The sequence below is a fragment of the Anopheles arabiensis genome, chromosome 2 (assembly GCF_016920715.1).
Source record: "Anopheles arabiensis isolate DONGOLA chromosome 2, AaraD3, whole genome shotgun sequence".
NCBI classification, from domain to species: Eukaryota; Metazoa; Arthropoda; class Insecta; order Diptera; family Culicidae; genus Anopheles; species Anopheles arabiensis.
The window spans coordinates 68,644,743-68,669,571 of record NC_053517.1 but is presented as its reverse complement, the minus strand read 5'-3'; the positions used below and the strand labels follow the sequence as shown (position 1 = coordinate 68,669,571).

General features: G+C 41.5%; 4 protein-coding genes across 4 annotated transcripts; 2 read left to right on the top strand and 2 right to left on the bottom strand.

Annotated features, from left to right (window-relative positions):
* Nucleotides 1-1,243: 1,243 nt before the first annotated feature.
* LOC120893847 lies at nt 1,244-6,039 on the bottom strand. Its single transcript, XM_040295989.1, has 3 exons — nt 3,250-6,039; nt 2,395-2,710; nt 1,244-2,058 (listed from the first exon to the last, which is right to left on the bottom strand). Exons 1-3 carry the CDS (start codon nt 6,037-6,039, stop codon nt 1,244-1,246), a joined length of 3,921 nt encoding a protein of 1,306 aa, XP_040151923.1.
* An 11,024-nt stretch (nt 6,040-17,063) lies between these two features.
* Nucleotides 17,064-17,618, top strand: LOC120893838. The gene is made up of 3 exons (XM_040295977.1): nt 17,064-17,281; nt 17,353-17,554; nt 17,598-17,618. Exons 1-3 carry the CDS (start codon nt 17,160-17,162, stop codon nt 17,616-17,618), a joined length of 345 nt encoding a protein of 114 aa, XP_040151911.1. The 5' UTR covers nt 17,064-17,159.
* On the top strand, nt 17,602-18,487 carry LOC120895147 (putative nuclease HARBI1). The gene is made up of 3 exons (XM_040298225.1): nt 17,602-17,788; nt 17,856-18,000; nt 18,063-18,487. Exons 1-3 carry the CDS (start codon nt 17,621-17,623, stop codon nt 18,335-18,337), a joined length of 588 nt encoding a protein of 195 aa, XP_040154159.1. The 5' UTR covers nt 17,602-17,620; the 3' UTR covers nt 18,338-18,487.
* A 16-nt stretch (nt 18,488-18,503) lies between these two features.
* Nucleotides 18,504-19,774, bottom strand: LOC120895146 (uncharacterized ENTR1 family protein-like). The gene is made up of 3 exons (XM_040298224.1): nt 19,627-19,774; nt 19,148-19,328; nt 18,504-19,081 (listed from the first exon to the last, which is right to left on the bottom strand). Coding segments are annotated over exons 1-3 (750 nt in total). The 5' UTR covers nt 19,629-19,774; the 3' UTR covers nt 18,504-18,514.
* Between the last annotated feature and the right edge of the window lie 5,055 nt (nt 19,775-24,829).

Sequence of the window (24,829 nt, the reverse complement as noted above, 5' to 3'; positions counted from 1 at the left end):
TAGAAAACTCGAGTCGCGAGTTTTAATTATCTAGTGTTGGGCGCAATCCTACACAATTACAAATATTCTAAAGTGACCTATGCAGATCGACATCTTTATACTAACATAAGTCTCACGTAATGTCTTTAGTGTGATATAGTTCAATAAGTATAGCATGTTTCTCTGCTTTAGCATTTATGTGAAGTTAGATTTGATATGGGAAGTAAACACGGACATCGGAAAGTAAAGTTCTACACGATTTATTCGCACATCTCGTTTAGTAGTTCACATTTCACAGTTCCCGTATCGGTCCCAAACTAACTCCCCGTCCAATAAGGGGGGAAACCGCTTTTACAGGGTTTTCGAGGATTATATAGACATGTTCATCGAGTTGTAGATTCGTTCAGGCATATAATAGACTCTTTCAGCGAGATATAGAATTGTTCGGAAGTAGGCGTTGACATGTTCAGCGATTCTGTAGAGCTGTCATTTGTTTTGTTTACACACTGTGCCGCAGGGTTCAATTTTTCATTTTTAAAAGTTCTAAAAGTAGCTAATAATCATTCTCCAAGCTGTTTAATACATAAATTAGTTGAAAAAAGCATATTTTTTCGAAAACCGTTTGTTTTCCTTCTGATGAGAGTGATCCAACTTGCAGTCCAAGGGGTACGAAAGTGACAGCTCTACAGTATAACCGAACATGTCTACACCTACATCCGAACAATCTTATATCTCGCTGAAAGAGTCTATTATATGCCTGAACGAATCTACAACTCGCTGAACAAGTGTGAAATATATTCACGAAAAGGGGCTGGCTGTGATATTTGGAGGAAATTTGAATAGGAAAGTGTACACCTTTATCGCTGGTCGGTTTGCAACTGTATATTCGTTTGTCCTTTTTTGTATATAATAATTCATGCAGTTCATAGTTCATGCAGATCGAGCAGTTTCTAACGTCGAGTAGTTTATAACCTAATCTTAGTTTCCTAACGCTTTGTTTTATGCAATTCAAATTTAAGTTCGAAAATAATTATTCAAATTCCAACATTCCCGGCCACCAAAGAAGAACTTCTTTAAATTTCATGCAAAATATAAATCCAAAAATGAGTTCAAAAAAGAATTCAAAAACAGTTCGACTCTTGAACCTGACGCTTATCTCCTATCATACTGCTCGTGTGTGTAGATGTGTGAATGTGTGTTGCGTGTATCTTGTTCTGCCATGAGTGCGAAATGTAAACAATGTCGCGTGGCTTGCAGCTGCGCGTTACTCAGTGCCAGTGGTTTCCTTCTGCTCTAAGTTGCTAATTACGTCCGGATTAGGCAAAACTGCCAGACGATTAGCTGCGCGGACGATTTGCTTCCCTGAAGCAGTGCGCACTGTAACGACGCGAACAACATCGTCCTTTCCAGGGTGTACTGCAACGATGCGCCCCATCGGCCACGAGGTAGGATGTACATTGTCTTCCTTAATAATCACCAGTGTATTTTCTTTCAGAACCGCTGATTTCCCGTTGCAATATTTGGCTCGAGCTTGTAACTGCTGCAGGTACTCCGGATACCATCGAGCCCAAATGGTTTGCAGATGTTTTTGTACCAACTGGTATTCCCTCAAATAGTTGCTCGGTGTCTCGGTGTAATCGATGATTGGTACCGCTTGCAGATTGCCACCGACGAGGAAGTGTCCCGGTGTCAATGGTTCCAAGTCCGACGGCTCATCGGATAGAGGTGTAATCGGTCGCGAATTCAAACATTGCTCTACCTGGGCAAGTAGGGTAAGCATGCTCTCCTGTGTGATGCTTGTTGTTCCTATTGTTCTGACTATATGCTTTTTAGCTGCCTTCACCGCCGCCTCCCATAAACCTCCAAAATGTGGTGCTCTTGGTGGGATAAACTTCCACTTCATATGATTCATCGCGCACCAATCAAATATAGCAGCTCGATCGTGTTCGTCGCTCTTTAGCATCTTGTAGACGCGATTCAGCTCATGTGCCGCTCCCTTAAAGGTGGTTGCATTGTCGGAATGCAGTTCACTGATTTGACCACGACGTGCAATCAAACGACGAAGTGCATTGATAAATGCTGTTGATGTTAAATCGCCAACCAGTTCGATATGTACCGCTCTTGTTGAAAAACATACAAATATGGCGATGTATGCTTTAATCGGACTTCTGTTGCGTATGGTTTGTTTTATATAGATTGGTCCGCAATAGTCTACTCCGCATACTGAGAATGGTCTTGTTGGTGTGACTCGTGATGTTGGCAAATCGGCGATACTTTGCTTAATAAGTGTGGGTTTGGCCTTAAAACATGCGTGGCAACTGTGGTACACAGACTTGCATAAATTGCGACCGCCAATTATCCAAAAGCTTTGGCGTAGTGTTGTTAAAAGCAGTTGTGGTGCAGCATGCAGCTTACTCAAGTGTATCGAAACAGCTAGTAGTGCGGACAGTGGATGTTTCGATGATAATATTACCGGGTGTTTTTCTGATTCCGACAGATGTGCGTTACTGAGCCGGCCACCAATGCGCAGAATACCTTGCGTATCTATGAAAGGGGAAATCCATTTCAGTTTGGAGTTCTTCGGAATCTCTTTGCCCTTCTGCAGGTGTTGTATCTCCTCGGAAAAGGTGTCTTGTTGCGAAAGATAACACAACTTGAGTTCTGCCGCCTTGAGTTCGTCTACAGTGAGCGGTGGGATATCCTTAGCATGGACCTTGTTTCCTACGCGGCGCTTTGCGTTTTGTATAAAGCGCAAACAATGTGCAACAACTCTTTGCAGTTTGTGGTAGATCGAAAATCGTGAGAACAAACTGTTTCGAAATTCGCAGATTAATGCTGTGCTTGCAACCCGTGACGATAGTTTTTCTTCTTCTGCGCTCTCATCTTCGCTTGGTGATGGTGTGTTCTGTGGCCATTCTTCCGAGTTGCGTGCTAACCAATGTGGCCCGTGCCACCAGCGCTCACACACTAGCAACTTTTCCGGCGTTAAACCTCGCGAAATGTCGTCTGCTGGATTGTCCGAGCCTGGAACATGCTTCCAGCATTGTATTCCAGCCGTGTGCTGAATTTTGCAACCCTGTTTGCAACGAAGGGCTTCCATCGATTTGGTGCTGAATTCAGCCAGTGAAGGACAGTCATGGAATCGGTCCAACAGATGGTGGTAGCAGAAATTTTCAGTGATTGCTGGACTTTCTCGTAAAGAAGTGTGGCTAGTCGTGCTGCACATAATTCCAATCGAGCTATGGAATGTGAATTGGATAACGCAACGACCTTTGACTTGGCTGTTAGCAGCTGCACGGTGAATCCTTCCATGCTTTTAGCCCGAATGTAGCAACAAGCACCATATGCTAGTTGTGATGCGTCAGCAAAGATATGAATTTGCAGACTTGTTGCCGTGCATTGCGATATGTACCGTGGGACTGTCAAATTGCGTAGTGAAGATAATGTAGAGTGAAATTTCGACCATTCATGCTGTAAGTGCGATGGTAGCTCGCTGTCCCAGTCATATGCCTTTCCATGAATCTTGAGAGCCCATAGTTGCTGCATGAACATCTTTGCGATGATGATCGTTGGGCCCAGTAGCCCGAGGGGATCAAATATCTTGGCGATATATGACAAAATTAACCTTTTCGTCATGCTGGGTGTTGTAGGTGGTATCTCAATACGAAACCGTAGTGTATCAGTTGCCGGTTCCCAAACGATGCCTAGTGTGGATACTTGTTTCGAGCTCTTCCACTCGTGCGAGAGTTGTACCGCCACATCTTCTGAAGGAACGTTCTTCAATGCTTCGGAGCGGTTCGATGCCCATTTCTTCAGCGTGAAACCAGCTGAATTTAGCATGTCTGAGATTTGCCTTTGTATAACGATTGCTTCGGACAAATCATCGGTACCCGTTAGCAAATCATCTACGTAAAAATCGTTCATGACCGCGTTCATTGCCAAAGGATACTCTTCCTTGTGGTCAAGAGCAATCTGTTTGAGGGTCCTGGTTGCCAAAAATGGAGCAGAGGCTGTGCCGTACGTAACCGTCTGTAGCTCAAAGGTCGATATAGGATCTGCAGGATGTTCTCTGTACCGGATGCGTAGATAGTTACGGTCATGAGGGCTGTGTAAAATTTGCCGATACATCTTCTCTACGTCTGCAGTGAGAGCAATGGCACGAGAACGAAACCGAAGGATAATCGATAAAAGATCTTCTTGAACGACTGGTCCCACTAAGAGTTTATCGTTCAATGAGTAACCACTCGAAGTCTTACAGGATGCATCGAACACGACACGCACCTTCGTGGTTGTGCTTGACTCTTTAACGACAGCGTGATGTGGGAGGTAGTAATGCTCTACCGAATCGTTTGCAGGACTGGTAAGCCGCTTCATATGCCCCAAATGCTCATATTCTTTCATAAATTTCACATACTCTTCTTTCATTTTAGCATTGGTGTTCAACCGCCGTTCGATAGAACGCAGTCTGCGATCGGCTATTTCCTTCGACTCTCCTAAAACGATATTAGGGTTGGAGTTAAATGGCACACTAACGACATACCTTCCACTTGAGTTGCGAACAGTTGTTGCTGCGAAATGCTTCTCGCAAGCATTCTCCTCAACCGATAGCACAGGATCCTCGGCTATGGTTTCACTCTCCCAGAACCGCTGCATGGTCTCCTCCAGTGGGGTGTCGTATGCAGATAGATGGCACAGCCGCGGACCGACTGACGAATGATGAGTGTTGCCGGTGACAACCCAACCAAAGTGGGTTTCGACCAGCCACGGTTTGCCTCTACCGATAGAGCACTTGCGACCGGTGTGGAGCTCCCAGAACGTATCGCCTCCGATGACGATGTCGATTTGCCCCGGACTGTTAAAGGTGCTGTCCGCCAATGCCACGTCCGGCATTTTCCATGAAGAGACGTCCGTTGGTGATGTAGGGATGTTTGCGGATGGCGTGTCCAGAATCAAGAAAGTCATCTCCGTTGCGAAGGGTTGTGTCTTGGACTGAACGGTAGCGACGATGGAACCCTTGATCTGCTGTACTGCATTGCTGATGCCCGATACAGCGACGTTGACCCTTTTGCGACTCGTCAGCAGTTTCCGTGCGAACTCCTCAGCGATGAAATTCGACATGGATCCCGAATCCAACAACGCCCTTGCTTCATGGGTGTTCCCGTAGTCATCCTTGATCTGGATGTTTGCCGTCGCCAGAAACACATTGTCTTCATTCGACTGAGCTGACAATGTTACCGTTGCGGGTGGAGCATAGGGTGGTGAATGATGTAGAAGTGTGTGATGACGCTCACGACACGTGCGACACGAATAATCCGACTTGCACGCTCTAACCTGATGATTGCTGCTCAAACAGTTCCAGCACAGCCACTTCGATGCGACGACGTCCCGTCGCTGTTGGACCTCCTTGGCGATGAACACTGGACAGTTGCGCAGTGTGTGGTCTTCGGAACACTCCAATGGACACTTTGGCTGTTGGGTGTGCGCAGTCGATGCAGCAGGAGCCGAGTGAGATGTAGCTGCATTCGCGATGAATCTCCGTTGCCCTGGTTGACGAATGAGACCGGCCACCTTGATACCACTAGCTGCTTGATCCTTCACGAAGTTGTTGGTCGATTTCAAGATTTGGATACGATCTTGCACGAAGTCTATCACATCCTTATATTTGTCCGTCGTGAAGTGCACGGAATGTTTCTCCCAAGCCAACAATGTCTCTCGATCCAACTTCATCAGCAGCATGTTTGAGAGGGGTGTGTCCCACGAGTCAACCGGTTCGTTCAGCTTTTTCAACCCGTTGACGAAGCGGGTGAATTCATCCACCAGGTGCGTGAGCTTGTCAACGCACACCAATTGCACTCCCGGAAGGTAGTGCAATTTGCGATAGTATTCGCGAATCAAAAGACGAGAATTGTCGTACCGTTTAAGAAGCGCCGCCCAGGTAACCGAATAGTTGTCCGCCGTTAAAGGTGTATGCTCGAAGGGTACCGCCGCGTCCCCCTTCAACGATGACAGTAAGTATTGTAGCTTCGCGATAGATGGAAGCTCGGCTGAAGCGTCGATCATTGCGATGAAGCGATCTCGGAAAGAAAGCCATTTTGTGTGATCTCCGTCAAATGTTGGAAGTTCGATTTTGGGCAAACGTAAATTTGGCGCGTGGGGTCGACCGAATGCAAGCGTTGAGGAAGCCAAGCCCGTTGTATCGTTGAGTAACGTAGTGGATGTAATTTTGCTGCTTCAGATGTTAAGCTCTAATTCTTGCATAGTTTATATTTCCGGTGGATTTTCGAATTGAACGTGTTAGCTTGACTATCGAGCATGAAACTGGCAAAAGAACGGTAATTAAAACAACAAAATAATTAGTTTTATATCGTTTTAAGTATCACAGCACCAAAGCGGGAAAGACGGACACTCTGTTGTGGGGAAAGATGGACACGCAAGTTTTACATTGATTTTGTGTTGCTGTTGCTTATTGATTAACAGATGCCAACAAATTACATTCGTAAGAGTAATCGGAAGTTATGGACCAACCAGCAGCTAGAAAAGGCAATAATATCTGCGAGGAATGGAACTCCGGTGAAAACAGCAGCATTAAATTATTCGGTTCCTCGCACGACTCTGATAAGGCATCTTAAGCAAACCAACATCTTGCCACGGCTGGGACCAATTGATTCTGTGTTTAGTATACAACAAGAAGAAAAACTGGTAGCACACCTTTTAGAACTCGAAAAGAATCTACGTTCTACGGAATCACAAAGATCGATGTTCGAAAACTAGCGTTTGACTTGGCGGAAAAAATAGCTTGCAGCACCCTTTTAACAAGGTCACTAAACTTGCTGGGGTAGCGTGGCTTAGCAATTTTATAAAACGAAACCCTAAGCTGTCCTTCACGATGCCTGAAGCAACCTCTGCTGCTAGAGCTAGGGGATTCAATAAGGTATCGGTTTCTGCATTCTTTAATTTATTGGAAGCAGCGCTGAAATCCTCTAAAATCACGGCAGATCGTATTTTCAACGCAGATGAGACTGGAATATGTACTGTGAGCATTTGGTTATATTTTTTGTGTTGTGAAAAACAAAATATAGAATTCCTTTATTTTACAGGTTCCCCCTAAGAAACGAAAGATAGCAGCAATGAAAGGAAAAAAGCAGGTCGGTGGAATTACCTCCGCTGAGCGCGGGGTATCGACTACAGCAGTAATGTGCATGTCAGCAGCAGGACCGTTACACTCATGTTTTATCATGTTACACTCATGACCGTCCTCCGTTTTTAATTTTTGCTCGTATGCAAATGCATGACGCTTTGAAGAAAGGAGCACCATGTGGAAGCAAATTTGCATGTAATTCTTCCGGTTATGTGACTGTGGAAATCTTCAATGACTGGTTTGATCATTTCTTCGATAATGTGCAGCCATCCGAAGATAAACCGGCCTTGCTCATTATTGACGGACATTCTTCCCATACGAAGAACCTAGCATTTACTGAGAAAGCCAGAGCTAATTTCGTTACTGTCTTAGTATTACCTCCGCATTGCAGTAACAAAATGCAACCACTGGACGTGTCTTTTATGGCACCCTTCAAGTCTTATTATGCTTCTGAAGTGGAGAAATTCTTACAGCAAAAGCCTGGGAAAGTTGAAGGTCAATATGACATTGCAGATTTCATGAAACCTGCTTTTATTAAGGCAGCTACCATGAGTGTAGCCGTCAATGGGTTCAAAAAGGCCGGAATCTGGCCATACAATCCTAACATTTTTGACGACGATGCGTTAGCATCATCAGAGGTAACCGATCAATTAGTTGGTGCTTGCATAGATGAAATACCTTTGCAAGTTGAAGAAGCTTCGATTGCATTAAATCTATTTGAAGATAAAGAGACTCAAGTTTCCTCTGAAGATTTCGTAGGTTGCAGTTCTGCAAATTCAACCCCTGTTACTGAAAAATCGATGTTTCAAGTGTCACCAACAGCAATACTACCATTGCCTAAGATGGTAGCCCCAAGATCCAACAAACGAAAACGTCAAGCAGAGAAAGCAGCTGACATTACCTCTAATCAGTACGTTGTTAGTTTGAAAAAAGCCAAAGCTAACCAAAATATTCAAGCTATGAAAAAAGAACGAAAGCTATCTTGCAAGAAGACGAATCAAAAGCAGTCCAAGACCGACACGATGTGTGACATCCTATGTGAAACATGTGGTTTCCAATTTTCCAATTCAGACCAAGGGACAGGATGGACTGTGTTCGAAATGCTTCTCTTGGTTCCACTCAGAATGCTTTAACATCGTTAAAATATTCTGCAGAAACTGTTCTTATGTCCTTTCTTCTTAAAATATTGTGTTAATTGATTGTTACCTGATTTTTGCAATGAATTAAATGATGTTTGTTAAAAATGTGTTCTTTTTTTCATTAGGTTTTCGTTGATGAAATTTGTTTTTATTGTTATAAATTACTTTTTTTGTAAAAGGAGTGAAGAAAACAACAGATAATGTTAAAGTACTGTAAAACTCTTCAATTTTCAACGTTTTCTATAGGTGTTCATCTTACCCTTCATGGTGTCCATCTTTCCCATATCAGGTGTCCGTCTTACCCGATCATTTCAAAACTGCACGAAAAAAACCATGTTTTTCATTCATGACAATAACGCAAAAATCGATAAAAAACTTAAAACTTTCAACACATTCTCTGATAAAACATGAGTGTAAGATAATGTATGCACATTTTCATGGCCGTTGCACTTATATATCCATAGATTTTAACAATTTTCCTTAACGTGTCCGTCTTGACCTACCTTCCCCTACCAGGTTTACAAGCAACTTGGGTGATACGTTTTGAGATCACACTATATCAATCAGTTTGGACAGTTTGGTGAAGTAATCGGATCCGCCTGGAGCCGCTGGAATCTTAACAGATTGGGACTACCGCAGTTTTTTAGCACATGTAGACGTAGACATGTAATCTTTTAATAAAATATGCTAACAGTTTTTTTCAAATAAAAGTATCAAGAATGATGCATTTCAACATGATAAGTTAATATAACCAATATCAATAAACAGAACTAAGTAACAGAAAACAAAACTAAAATCAAAGTTACCAGAACAAAAAATACAAATTAAGCCACAGTGCGCAATACATACAACGACTAATTCATTATTCTTCTAATTTTTTTAGCCGCTTGTCTTTCCATTGGTGTCTTTCTTTTTTGTTCCTTCGAACTTCCCCTTTTTTAATATTGAAGAATCGCATTCTAATGATTTTCTATTGAGAATTTATATTGGAAAATCAAGGAAATGTGTGTGAAGGAGGTTTATAAATGAACAATTCGTTTAGTTTGAATAAGTTTTCCATCCTTGTCCTTTGAAAAATTTCCTTATTTTTCAATCCTTGGTCAAGGAAGCTAGCGGATGGCTTGTATAATCCTCCAGCCGATATGTGTTTAACATAAGACTGTAGTTGACTGTAGCAATGATCCTCTTTCAAATCAGAGCTATATCTTCCTAAATATGGATTTTTATCCATGAATTTTCGACCAATATAGCCTATAATATATTCGAGGCCATCCTTCTCCTGTTCATGTGAAGTAAACAGAGAGTCGAAATTTGTTGCACTAAACTCATCGTCAGCGTCTATCGCATCAAAATCTGGAAGGGAAAGAACAATGTCTGCTTCATGAAATATTGTAGCCCATACGAAGTGCTCTTGACGCATATTTCATTTAGCTGGCCTCTTTCATTCTCAAAATCGAAATACATCCATACATACATACAGTTGATGTGACAAATACATTACGCTCAATATTTTTGTTGTTGTCTTCATTATCAGTAACCGATTTCTATACGCTTGGCGATTTCCCCAGAATCATTAGACGTATTTTGTATACACAATTTAAAGGAGATGGATGGTTATACGTCATACGGGGCGTTCCCATTGTATAGTCGTCAACTCAAACGACTCAATAACATGCCAGTCATGGGTTCAAGCCTAGAATGGACCGCCCACCGTAGCAAGGATTGACTACCCGGCTGCGTGGTAATGAATTAAGTTTTGAAAGCCTGTAAAGGGCGGCATGTCCGCGTAGGACGTTACGCCAAATATAAGAAGGATGGTCATACGTACCACATTTTTGTTACAATTGCGAAAGAAAAGTTTTCTTACAGGTCTTGATTAAGGTGAAACAAAACGATTAAAACCATTCATCAAATTTTTGTGTATTTTTTTAAATATGTTTTGTATATATCTTACCTTATGCGTGGATAAAAAGTTAATATCGTGCTTTGCCTTCATGTCGACAAACAGCATTTTTTACGAATCAATCTGTATTAATATGCTTTTTTGAAATATTTGCATATTTGTTTTGCCAACAACTACCATTGTTTAAAATAAATTAAACATGTCATCTAAAGCTTTTAACTTGTCTTCACTTGCAGTGTACGATGTTTTGTAATGCAATTTGGCTTTGGGATGGAATGAGTTAGATACATTGAACCATAGATCTACCATTTCTATATGCCAGCTAATTATTTTTCTTTAGGCATATATCGTCTTATTGACACAGCAGTAGTTCGTGACAACAGTCCTGCTGCTCTGCGTACAGTTTAACGTTCTTGACTAGATAGATCCGAATGTCCTGTGTTTAACTTAAAAGGAGGAGTTACTTCCACTAGATAGCGCAAAGGTTGTGCAGTGATAATTGTCCTGTTAAATAAAAACCAATGGTCAATAAACCAATTTCGAAATAATCTTAGCAAATGGGGCGCGTCAGGCGTTACATAATTTTGTTTTTTTTTTTTTGTAATTGGGTGCTCGAAGTATGGTTTGGTATAATCATGAGCATCCAGCTCTCTCCAACAACTAATATTGTTGAAGCTGTTACCGCTCACAATTCAAGTTCCAGCAACGTTAATTTTCTTCTCACCCAATTGAATTTTCATATTCATGAGAAATTCTCTCGTCATTTTTTTTTATCAAAGCTATTAAAGATTTGTTGCTTCCAATTCTTGAATAAGCCTTTGGCCATACTTACTTACTTACTTTTCCGGCGCTACAACCGCTATGCGGTCTTAACCTGCCTCAAGAGTGCCCGAAACCGCTCACGGTCTCGCGCCGTCGTCTACCAGTCCGTTATCCCGGCCTCAATGGCGGATGCCTTCAAGCCATCTTGCCACCTCAGTTTGGGTCTACCACCCCTCCTCTGTCTTTATGGACGGCCTAAAAAGACCTTACGGGCTGGGTCGTCCGTTTCCATGCGTACAACATGGCCAGCCCACCGGAGCCTGGCGAGCTTGATAGGCTGTACGACAGTGAGGTCACCGTACATCTCGTATAGCTCGTAATTATAGCTATACTAAACTATTTTTTTCGCAATGCCAGCTAGTGTCACTAAGCATAGAAGAAACACGAAAGGCTATCCGTCGGCTTAAAAGTAACAAGGCACCCGGAACCGACGGAATTGCAGCTGAACTGGTCAAGGATGGAGGTACAAGACTAGAAAACGAGATTCTTCAAATTGTTATTGAGGTGTGGGATAACGATTTGATAGCTGTGATTTTTGTGTAGGTTCCTACAGCCTACTCCGTCTCGTGGACTGTATTAATTGAGGGAGCAGTACTCCTGAGCAAAAGCCTTGAAAAAGGTTGGCACCCCGATGCAAACTTCCGCCAAGCTAACTACGGAATTTGCCAAGGAGGTCTTGCCACTTTTAATGAGAATCGAACTTCCCAATAACAGCACAATTCACCAAAAAGTTGAAAACAGAACTTAGTTAATTACACTGAAATTCTAACTCGATTTATTTGTAATTTCTGGGGTGTTCTTATCAGGAGCTTACGTGCTCCGTTAGCGATACATACATTTTGTTCTTTGATTCTCGTAGCGTTGACACTATTCCAACTGGATTCTAGTTAAAATGGGATTTCCATCTAAAAGGAAAATACATGTAATGCGTGTTGCCTATGCATGGGCGTTATTAATTAATTGCCTAACTTAAGAGTGTGTTCTGCCTATCGCAAAATCCAACACCTTGTGATTGGAATCTCGGCGTCATCTACCCCATATACAAGAAGGGAGACAGGTTGGACTGCAACAACCACAGGGGTATTACGGTGTTGAATACTGCCTATAAAATATTCTCCCTGATCCTTCAGGATCGCCTTGTCCCGCACGTCGAAGAGATAGTAGGAAACTATCAAAGAGGATTCCGAAACGGAAAATCAACCACTGATCAGATCTTCACCATGCGGCAGATCTTGGAGAAGATGGCTGAATACAGAAACGACACATACCATCTGTTAATTGACTTCAAAACCGTATATGATAGCATAGCTAGGGTAAAACTGTATGACGCTATGAGCTCATTTGGAATCCCGGCCAAACTGATAAGGCTAGTTAGAATGACTATGACCAACGTCACATGCCAGGTGAGGGTGGATGGAAAACTCTCAGGACCTTTTGCTACCACCAAAGGCCTGCACCAGGGGGACGGGCTTGCCTGTTTCCTATTCAACTTCGAGCTAGAGAGTGCCATATGGAACTGGAGAGTCGAGACTTCAGGAGCCATCTTCTATAAGCCAACTCAGATCCTGGCTACGATGATCATTAAAACATCATTGGTCTACGGCTCTCCTATGTAGCAGAATCTAACGTCCATCGCTAAACATAAACAATGTTTTCTTTAAAAGTCAAAATTTTCCCATGGCTTTCTGTCAATTTACTCTAAACGCTTCGACCTGTTCTCTTTCAAAGATTTTGGTGCTAAACCATGAAAACACATTAATAAATACAGAAATGCATACTAGACACACCTCAATTTACACATGTTTCCATCTACGTTCGAATCTCGCGCCGTTAGCATTGAATCGCAAATCGCCTGCATCGAATCGCATGCCACTACGATCGAATGCGTGCAGTCATGGTTGAATCGCGTTCCACTACGGTCGAATCGTGTGCCACTACCAAAGTCCATATAATACAGAGGTCGATGCATAGCTCGATTTTGGTCCACCATTTTGAAAGCTTATTTTTGACAGTTAGATGAAAAAGCGTTCACAAACGATTCCAAACAACCATACACTTTTTAGGGCTAATTGTGCATTTTGTGCTCAAAACTTAGTTTAACTATACATTTCTTTCTCATGAACGTGGCATGGAGTAGTTTTTTCAGTAATTCATCATTTAAAAATGACCACAATCAGAAATCTGGCCTCTTAGCTTTGACCCTCTTTGACTCCACAAGATTTCGTCGTAATTTCGAGCACTGATCTTGTTGTAATTGATAATTTCACTATAATTCTATCTTTTCTTGATATTCGTCAACTTTTTAGGTACAATATTACAAACAAACGATGCAAAAATGGCCGAAAATGCTTTCAGACCACTGCATGCACAACAACTAAAACCTCAATGTATGCTACGATGAAACTATTGAAGCTTTTTCATCCAGCTGTCAAAACTTTCCCACGCTTTTTTATCAAATGTTCTGGACGACTCGACCTCTGTATTATATAGACTTTGGCCACTACGATCGAATTGTGTGCCGCTGTTGGTAGCGGCACACGATTCAATCGTAGTGGCATATTATTCGACCATAGTGAAACGCGATTCAACCGTACTGGCACGCGATTCAACTGTGGATGCACGCATTCGATCGTAGTGGCATGCGATTCGAAGCAGGCGGTTTGCGATTCGAACGTAGCTGGAAATAGGTGTATATCGGCGATAGAGAGACTGAACTCTGTTGCAGTAAAGACGTGACGTGCTGTTTCGTTCTGCCCATTGATCAGAATAGGCTTTTCTTTTTTTTTAGTTAGTTCGTGTGTTAGTTGCAGTTAGTTGTTAGTGTGCGATCACCCCATGGTGGTCCACGACGAGGAGTTTTAACAGGAGTGTGAACCTTTACCGCAGAAACTCTCAAGAGAAGAAGCTCAAGGAGTAGAGAGTGAGCGTGCAGAGATCGGATTCGACTTTGCCTTTCTGCCTACTGGTGACCGCCGATGATTACCACTGGAGGGGTCCAATAGCGGATCAATAAGCTTTCGAAGATTATATCATTCTTTTATCACCATTCTTTCTTCGCTGACTGCATTTCATTTTTAAAATACTAATAAAAGGGAATTCTCTGATAATAGGTAAATTACGAATATTGGTTCAAACCATGGTCCCTTGTTGATGGTAAAATCCTTGTTTTCAACTAATATTCGGTGTTTGTTGTTGATGGTAAAATCCATGGTTTCAACCAATATTCGTCGGGTTTATCTATAATCAGGGAATAATTCCCTTTTATTAGTATTTTCAAAATGAAATACAGTCGGCGAAGAAAGAAGCAGCTTTCAAACGTAAATAAACAGTTTGCTATGCCCTACCTTTCAGAAATCCAATGGTAGCGGCACACGATTCGATCGTAGTGGCATATTATTCGACCAAAGTGGAACGTGTTTCAACCGTACTGGCACGCGATTCAACTATGGTTGCACGCAAAGTGTATAAAGATCAGGTGGTCTCATAGCCTGTTTTTTATAGCAAAAGTTGAACGTCACTTTTTGACAGCACGGGTGAAAACATTTCCCCAAACAAGCTTTCTGACGACTTGCCTAATACACTAACAATGGGGGCCTTCACGATTCTAGTTAGTTTTTTGTACGGAGTTTGACAGTTGGAGGCTGAAATCATGTAAACACTCCATACAAAACCACATAAAAAACTAGCCTGCAATTTTCAGTCTAGATTATTCTAGCCACAAAGCTAGAATTAGACTCGAGTACCTGCTCGAAAACACGGGTTTGTTTACATTTATCCCAAGGTGCATTAAAGAGATCAGGTAATGCAATATAGAATCAAAGTGTATGTAGTCCAGGTGGTCTCATAGCATTTTTTATAACAAATTTGAGCATCACTTTTTGACAGAATGGGTGAAAACTTTTGTTCAAACAAGCTTTCTGGAGGCTTGACGAATACTCAAAATACTCTTAAAATCTCCATTCAGAAGCAGAAGCGATAAAAATCAGTCTTCTAAATTCATACACCTTGGGATAAGCTCACCTGTGTAAAACCTCGAATTTTACTAATTTGAACTAAACGTTGAACTTATAAAAGGCACAAAATCGGAAGGCAGAAGAATTAACAGAAGGCTGAAGGTGTTGTCAGTACAACGATCCGTAAACGAATGATCTTTATTTTGACATTCAGATTATCGCACAGTTGTCACGGTGATGGTCATATTCCGATCCGGCATATTGGGCACTATGGTCTTATCAGGGGTCAAATCTCTAGGATATTACACCTGTATATTATACTCCCTCAGATAGCTGCTCGAAAACTGCTATACAATGCAAACAGCTGACAGGCTGAAATTTCAGCCTACAAGTTTCAAACGGAAAGGGCCCCAATCTTAGAATCTTCGTTATTTGCACTGAACTACTAAAGCACTCAAAATATTTCTTATTGTTAGCTAAACCAAATCTGAACTAATTAAAATTCATTTTTGAATCAAAAAAATGCCGTCGATGAGGACACCAATGTGTACTACGTATGTGTTGCTAAGAACAAAGCGAACCGTTCCTATGGAAATTCATTTCACCCATTCTGTCAAAAGAAGCTTTTTTTGATTCCGAAATTAGTTGTCAATTTGTATGGGACGAGACCACCTGGTCATCATTTGCCGCCAGAAGAAAAAAATGGGTAAGCATGGTATGATTGCTCCGGTTCAAAATAGTCGCTACAGATTCACCTGGGTGGAAGCACACGTTCTGCTGATGCTTTAGATGGATGGGCAACGTAGTGACGGTGTGCGTTTTAGCCTGCAATTCAAATCGCATAATTCGGTAGCAAGCTTCCATTGCAGAAATGTAACGTGCGTCAATGTGAGCCAGTATTTCATCGTGCATTTCTAATGCTGCGTTCAATCGATCGTGGCCTTTATAAATGTACTTATACAGGTATTTAACGCTGCTGATCGACGTACACACCTCCACGTTGATGTGGCAGTTGTATTTATGACTTAGCCACGGATTGTACAGTACAACGTATTGCAACGGTTGCTCAGTTCAACACGTTGTATATTCACAGTACGCCCATTGTTTCGTCGACGATACTGTGGAAACCCATTTTCCGTGCGTGTCCGGTCGCAAAAAGGTTTGGGGAATCCTTTAGTGCTTTTGCTGTCCTTTATGCACCGTTCTGCAGGATTGGCAGCTCCACACGGTCCATACATCATGCAAGTCTGCACCGTTTAGTAGAGCTGCGGACACGTAACTGGATCTGGAAGCTCGGTGGTCATAAACTTATCATAGCCCTCAGGAGTTTGCGGTTTGTCTTCTTCGGCCAAAATCATCAGCAAGTGCGCATGAGGTAAACCACGTTTTGGAATTTGATGGCGTGCATGCGCGCCCCCTCAACGCCTAGAGCTCCCATCGTAAGATCATGCAAAAGTGCTTTTAGCTTTAGCCTAAATACACGGGTGATAATACCGGGTCGATCAGGTGGGGAATACTATTATCGTTTGTTCGGCACCAGCTAGGTCCATGCAACCCGCATAAGCTGCAGTGCGAAGCAGTGCCTGATGATCTTTTAGAAACTTTAGTCGCTGAAATTCTATTTTGCAGTACTGGTCGATACAATATTGCAAGAATAATGGACCTTCACGATGCAGCAGCGATTTGTTGCCCATCCGCCAGCATATACGATAAGCGGCATATTCTCTTGGCGAAATTTGGGATGAACGTTCTGCATTTAATTGTACTTCTTCTTGAGGGTCTAAATCATTTTAATCGTCTTCATCAGCATCATGTGTGTTGCAGTTTGTCTGCGGCTGCCTGTGTTGGGGTGCCTGCTTTGGAATTCCATAGGTCCACCCAGGTTCAGCATACGGATGCAATAGTGGGAATTGCATCGCATCATACTGCTGGTGAGTTTAGAATATTGCCTGCAAGCGCCCTGTGGTACGACACTGCAACACAATAGGCCCGATTATTAAACACAAACGGAAATGACACAAGACAAGTGTGTCAAGACAAACGGAAAATAGGTATGCATTTTGAAACTGTTCTTGTGACAGACAAGTTTCGTTAAGTTTTTTCTTTCGTCAAAACTGTGTCAAAGCATTTGGCGATATGTCAAAAAGTTCAAAATCAAAATAAAAATCGTAAACAAGATACAAACGTTTCTCAAGCTAACAACAATCCGTGATTTAAAAATCGAAATGATTTTCTCCCACTTCGTGAGTGACGATAGCAGCAGTGAAGAAGAACCAACGGTGGATCTGGCAAAACAGCGCCGACTGCTTCGAAGTGTTTTCGACCCGTTACAGCTTTCTAACCAAGCGTGAGTTCATCATTCAGATCATTTGTGCAAACTGTGTTAAACATCTCTCATTTCGTGGTTGTTAATTTCAGATTTAAGAAAAATTTCCGTGTGTCGAAGGAAATTTTTGTTGACATTCTGGCGGAGATCGAGCCCAAGTTCCCACCGGTTAAGGGAAAGGGGCTCAAGCCAAACGAAATGTTGGCTGCTGCTCTGCGGTTTCTAGCTGAAGGCAGCTACCAAAATGGAACAGGAAACGATTATAAAATAGCTATTGCTCAGCCTACTTTCTCGGTAGCCTTTGCAAAGTGCTTAAATATAATCGCAGAAACTTTAGGGAACAAATGGATCTCTTTAGCGATGGAACCAGATGAGCAACAAGATGCACGACGATACTTCTACTCAAAAAGTGGCATCCCTGGTGTTGTGATGTGTGTTGATGGAACACACATAAAAATTATTGCCCCAGTGGACGATTACGATCAGCATTTTAACCGGAAGGGCTATTACAGCTTAAACGCGATGATTGTAAGTAAAGCTTTCAGTGTTTGTCGTATGTTTTGTACTTCAATATTATTTTTCTTCGTACCGGTAGATTTGCGACCATCTCATGAAAATTCGTTATGTGAATGCCAAATTCGGAGGAGCCAATCACGATTCACATATTTGGAATGTAAGTGGAATGAACAACTTTTTCGAAACAAAACATCGAAGCGGAGAAACTGCATTCAAGCTACTAGGTAATACATTAAACCATCCGATGGGTATTTGTTTATGTAAATAATCTTTTGAATTCTCACAGGTGATGCTGGATACCCGTCAAAACCGTGGTTAATAACACCAAAACGTAATCCTGCTCCAAACACACCAGAAGCTGCCTTTAATAAAAACCATTCTTTAGGTAGAGAAATAGTGGAGCGCACGATCGGGTTGCTCAAAAATAGATTCAGATGTTTGTTAGGTGCTCGACAGTTGCACTACACCCCAGTAAAAGCAACTCAAATAACGAACGTATGTTGTATCTTACACAACATGTGCATTGCGTATGGATTGGAAGAGCCAAGCTCAGATGAATAAAAGGCAACTAGAGGCAGGCTAGAGGTCAAGTTCATTTATTTTTTTAAGTTCATCACATAAGTTTGCATCACAAAAAGAGTTCATTTATCACAGTTCAGTTAATAGAAATTCAATTAATAAAAACATTAAACGCTAACTTACAACTAAAATCTTAAAAATTATGAAAAATAAGAATCACTAATTGGTTTTGCGTTCTACAGCCTCTTTTAACATACCTGTGATATTTTCTAATACCACAATTGCCCTATTCAATGCGGCTGTGGACTCTTTTTGAGCTTCAATGTTTTCTTTCATTAGATTAAGAAGCTGTTGGTTTTGCCGCAACACCGCTTCCGTGTTTTGTCGCTTACGACTCCTTTTTTGACGAGCTTTTGCCGTTATAGGATTTTGCTCCTCATTGTTCGGTGTCTCGCTGCCGTTGTTTGGCGCCCCGCTGCCGCTGTTTGGCTCCTCGTTGTTGCCGATTGGCAACAATTGGCTGCTGTTGTTGCTGCTGTTGTTGTTGTTGCTGTTGTTGTTGTTGTTGTTGTTGTTGTTGTTGTTGTTGTCATAGTTGTTGTTTAAATTGCCCCAAGAGCGGCCTGAATTCCCTTCTATGGTGGCCTTCAAGTTCGTCAAATTGGCCACTCTTTCTTCCACGTCGTTTAATGGCCTTTGCTGAAACGGGCCGCCACCAGTGGCCAACAAAGACGCTTTGTTCACACGGAGTTTTTTTTTCACCGCACATTTATAATCAAACCAAACCTGTAAAACAAACAGCGAACATTAAAAGCAAAATATAAATATGTTGTGTCGCTCTTTTAATCTTACCCTCTTCCACGTTGCACCCGTTCTTATCGGCGGTCCCAGGGCGTTAAGGTGCTCAGCCATTTCCTCCCAGAAAGCGGTCTGGTCACCTTTATACATCCCTCTGGCGATGTCAGGGACCTTTTCCAACTCATCTACCATTTGTTGGTACTGTGTTCGCGATGTGCGGGCGTCTTTGTTATTCCTAAAAGTGTATGCAGTATTAGGTTAATAACATTTGCATATGCTGTTGGATCTTGAAGAAGTTGCTAACTGAAGAAGTAGCTGGGATCCATTGCTGTTGAACGCAAACCGTGTGCGCGTGCCCTTCATCTTTCGACTATCATCGAACAACAGCAGAGGAAGTAAATACCAGCAGCTTCTTAAGCCGTAACAACAGATTATCAGTATCTCCAGCATATCGCCATTTGTATGGATATGGCGGTAAACATATTTTTGTTTAAAATGATAAAATTTTATTATTAATGAAATAAAATACTTACATTTTGTCGTGAAAGCAACAGCTACAACTCTGACCGAAACAACACAACAACAAACAATCTGAGATTGGCGCCTTTCCGTGGCAAAAAGCTGACGGAAAGCTGTTTGACAGTTTTGGATTTCCGTTTGTGTTTCATAATACATATCTTGGCAGTGTGCTTGTGAGTTTGTGTTTCGTTAAATTTTATTTTCCAACACACAACACAAACGGATGTCATAATACAAATCTTCCGATTTTGACAACTTGTCTTTACAATTTGTGTTTAATAATCGGGCCTAATATCACGCGTATGCTCGCTCCCTGTATCACACACGAAAATACCACCAACCTCATCTGCGGTCGGTTTATTGTACCGGCATTGATCGATACCGGGCAAACGGGCATGTATATGGAACCGCAGATAATCTCGAAGCGACATTCTTTCAAACGCATGTTTACCAGCCGGCTGTGATCTGTCAGCACGCGCTGTAGAATGACTGCAATGTTGCGGTTAACATTAGTTAAAGATGCCACTAGCGTGTTTAGCATCTCTTCGTACTGCATGTCTGTCGCTGGATCAAAAAAGTAGAGCTGCGTGAATGCCCCGGAAGCGTTGCGAGGGCACCAATTCGCTGACAAAGTGCATCCTGTATGCGGTAGTTGTACAGTAGGTGACCGCTAACTGAATGCTTTTTAACTGGAGTTGTAATAGGTTGGTTCGTACGCGACGGGTAATTCGACAATGCTATACATTTAGGCATCGCACTCTAGGAATACTTTTAAAACACGAGGGGTGAAGTTTTCGGATGTTTCCTGAATATCACCAATGTTTCAGGTAGAGGACAAACATAACTGAATTTAACTACACATTTCACTTTGTTTGCAAATCGAGACTTGACCGACCAAGACTTAGCAGCACCACTTCACAACTGCACGTACTGTGCGTAACTGTGACTTTCACTGTCTCCGAACGTCTGTGTCTGGTCTCATCTTACATCTTTATTTATACGGTACTTTTCTCTTCAATTCGATTTTGCGTTTACTTTCGTTTTCTGTTTTATATCCGTTATGCTGAGGGTTAGGTTTTTCGGTTAACATATGGTTGCAATTATTATGTAAGGTCAGTTCTGGGTTCTGACGCTTACGCGGTGTTTTGTTTCCTACGCTTACGGTTCTGTTTGTACACACGAGGTACGGTGTCTCCTATTTCATTATTTATTAACTGTTGGTTGCTATTATGCAATGATGTGTTTTTACGCTTTACCCACTTGAAGCGTTTTGTGCTGGGTAAGGTTTTTTCGCACCTCCGGGGTTGTGTGTCGCTTGTGTGTTTTTTAAGTGTTTTTGGATAAGGGTTTTTCTGCTGACTTACAATTCCTGACGTAAGGTTATTTATGTGGTTTGGGTTGTGTTGATATCTTGAGTGGTTGGAATTTGGTCTTTTTGTGTGTTGTGTTGTGTTGACAATTTTGTGTTTATTAAGTGTAACAAGAAATGTGTGTGAACTGATTGAAAACAGTATAGCATGTGCATGTGCATGCTACAGAGTGTTTTTTTAACTGAAGGTTCGCTAACTGGAATGTCTCTCAGTTAAAGAACACTCAAACGTCAAAACATAAAACATCACGCAGTGCACATTAACGTAGGTTCATAAAACATATGATGGATTTACAACTTCTATTGATAAAAAAAAACTTGCAGTTTTAGTTTTCTTTTAAATTCGTTATTTATTATGTGTTTTTTACAGCCATGTTGTATTTCTTCATATATTATTAAATTAATATCACATCCAGTTGTGAATCACATTGTAATCAATCACCGACCTGACTTATCTAATCTTATGTCATTGCATCTCACTAAAATATTTACATTTAAATTGACTATAAATTTACTCTAAAAAATTCGCTTATTCCATTCTTGTTCGATAAGCTTTGTCCATAAAGCCTTAAGGCGACCTAATTCTATGGCATCAATATGGAGAAAGTTTTGTTAATAAACTATACATTTTATTGCTTTGGAATATTGCAGGTCGGGTGAAAGATTCTCTTTATCAGTTGTTGATAAGTCCAACGAAGTATCATTGGAACCTTCATCTGAAACAATATCCTGAGCAGATGATGTATTGACAGCCAGCACCGAGTCGATAATTTCATCATCGCTGTATACCGTGCTTATATGCCAATAGGGATTATTATTGTCGTTGTATGCATGTTCTTCTATCCATGATGCTATTTCCTCACTTGATGTCGTGGTGCCTGTCTCACTGTCCATAGCCTTTACAAGAGCTATTAGATCAGCTCGTTGATCGTCCAATTCTTCATCGGGAGTCTTTTCGTTGCCAGGGAAATCACCAATCAGTTTCATCCATGAATTTTCAATCGTTTTTTTTTGTAATATTGTGTGTAACCAGTGCACGAAATTAAAATGAATGTATATTTAATTGAGCGATTACAATAATATTATATATAAAATTTCTCTATTTTATTGCCTACCTTGTTCTATTTCCTACCTTACGCTCAGTCCTTACGCCGCTGCCCGAAATATCAATGCGTCTGCTTTCGGCTCGCCATCCGTCGCTTCACCACTTCGTAGCTTCGACTCTTCGTCGCTTCGTAGCTTCGTGGCTTCGTCACTTTGCCTCTTCGCCGTATCAACACATTCACTGTTAGCTCCGATTCTCTTGCTGAGCTTCTTGCATTCGTTCTACCGTATTCCTAACAGTGTATCATCGTTTATCTTTGTCACAGGCACTGGTGCTAACGATCTGGCTAATCTCTCGTCGTCACGGGTGTGTTGGTTCTCTCACTCTCTGTTGCTTACGACCTCATTGTGAAGTAAAAACATATACCGTCTCCGCTCTTCTCGGGTAACAAATACAACATTTACCGTTGCGATCGCTCTCCTAATAACAGCGCATTCTCTCGTGGTGGTGGTGTACTAATTGCATGTGCAACGGATCTGATCACCGAATTGATTTCATCTCCAGCCAACATCGAGATGGTTTGGGTAAAGATTAGGATGCAGAGAGTATCACTATTTATAGGCGGCATTTATATCCCGCCAGGTATGATAGCAAATAACGCATTGTTAAATAGCCTTAGCGATAGTATTGATGCGGTTCAACACCGCCTAAAAAGAAACGATTCAATGTTATTGTTAGGTGATTTCAATATGCCTTCTATTGTTTGGACGCCCATTGAAAACTATTATGTTTCAAGTAATGCACACTCATCAAGCAACGCTCAACATAATGTATTTTGCGACATAATAACAGAGTGTAGTCTCCGTCAAATCTCAGGGATCAAAAACTGTCTGGGACGTCAATTAGATCTAATTTTTGTTAATGAGAGCGCAGTTGATATAAACTCTCAGGTGCTATCGGCTGTAGTACCTTTACTTAGACCAGATGATTATCATCCAGCTTTAGAATTCTCTCTCTCTGCAAATATTCAAAAGGCTCCGCGCTCAGTATCGTCAAATATTCGTAGATATAACTTAAAAAAATGGATTACTCTAAACTTTCAGCTATGCTTTCGAATATGAACTGGTCGTTCTTAGATACAGATATTTCAATTAATGATGCGGTTACTGCTTTTAATGCTAATATTATCTCGGCTTTCCCCTCCTGCTGTCCTACCTATAAACCTAACAACTCCCCTCCCTGGTCTGACTCTACACTCCGCTCCCTCAAAAGAGATCGCAATCGCACACTACGTAATTATCAAGACATGCGAGATCCTCATCATAAGCGCATATTCAAATACGCCTCTAATGCATATCGCATATATAACAGGGCTTGCTTTAGATCTTACGTCCACCGAGTGCAAGCACAGTTTAAAATTCATCCTAAAGCCTTTTGGGGATATGCTGATAAACGTCGTAAATCTAATGATATCCCTTCTCATCTGAATCTTGGCAATCTCTCTGCATCCGGTACTGACGGCTGCTGCAACCTTCTAGCTGAACATTTTTCAAGTGTGTATGCTGAATCAATCAAAACCAAAGCATCAATCTCTAATAGCACTCATAACACTCCCACCGATGTAATCAATGATAGTAATCTAAACTTACACCTTAGCACAGTTTTACAAGCAATAAAAAATCTGAAACAGTCATATAATCCCGGTCCAGATGGCATTCCAGCAGCAGTATATAAGAAATGCAATACTGTGCTCGGTTCTCTCCTATTAAAACTGTACCATATATCCATTAAATCATGTTCATTCCCGGACACATGGAAATTAGCTCATATTACTCCTATCCCTAAGAAAGGTAATCGTGCAAACGCTACCAATTATCGTGGAATAAGCATCCTCTGTGCAAGCTCCAAAATATTTGAATCTATAGTCCACTCACATATCCTCTTTATTGCAAGAAACTGCATTATACCTCAGCAACACGGTTTCTTTCCTAAACGTTCTACCTTGACAAACCTTATTTCCTTGACTTCCGTTATCACCTCCAGTTTAGACAGCGGTTCTCAGGTTGATATCATTTATACTGATTTTAAAGCAGCCTTTGACCGTATTCCTCACCCTATCCTTCTTGCGAAGCTATCCAAAATGGGTTTCATTGACTCACACATTCGTTGGCTTGATTCGTTTCTCAGCAATCGCTCTTTTCGTGTTAAACTAAACACTGTTTTTCCAAATCCTTTTCATCCAAATCGGGAGTGCCTCAAGGTAGCGTGTTGAGTCCTTTATTGTTCGTTTTATTTATTAATGATGTTAACTCAGTCATTCCACACGATTGTTTTCTTTGTTATGCAGATGACCTAAAGATTTTTAAATCTATATCGTCTGTTGGTGACTGCGTATCGCTCCAAAACATCCTCAACCGATTTGCATCGTGGTGCTCATCGAACCAGCTAGTTCTATGCCCCGAAAAATGTCATGTCATGTCCTTCAGTCGTTCACGTTGTCCCGTTACGACTGCTTATAACTTTGAGGGTATAGCAATAAATCGTGTACTCTCGGTAAAAGATCTTGGTGTAACTTTCGATAGCAGGTTATCATTCCTCGATCACATTGACGTTACCGTTAATAAGGCTCGTAAAACAATCGGTATGATAAAACGTTTTTCAATCCGCATAACCGACCCTCTGTGTTTAAAAGCGTTATATTGTTCGTTAGTAAGACCGATTTTGGAATACTGTGTTGTTGTTTGGTGTCCCACCTCATTTACATCGATTGACCGCATAGAAAGAGTGCAGAGATCATTTACTC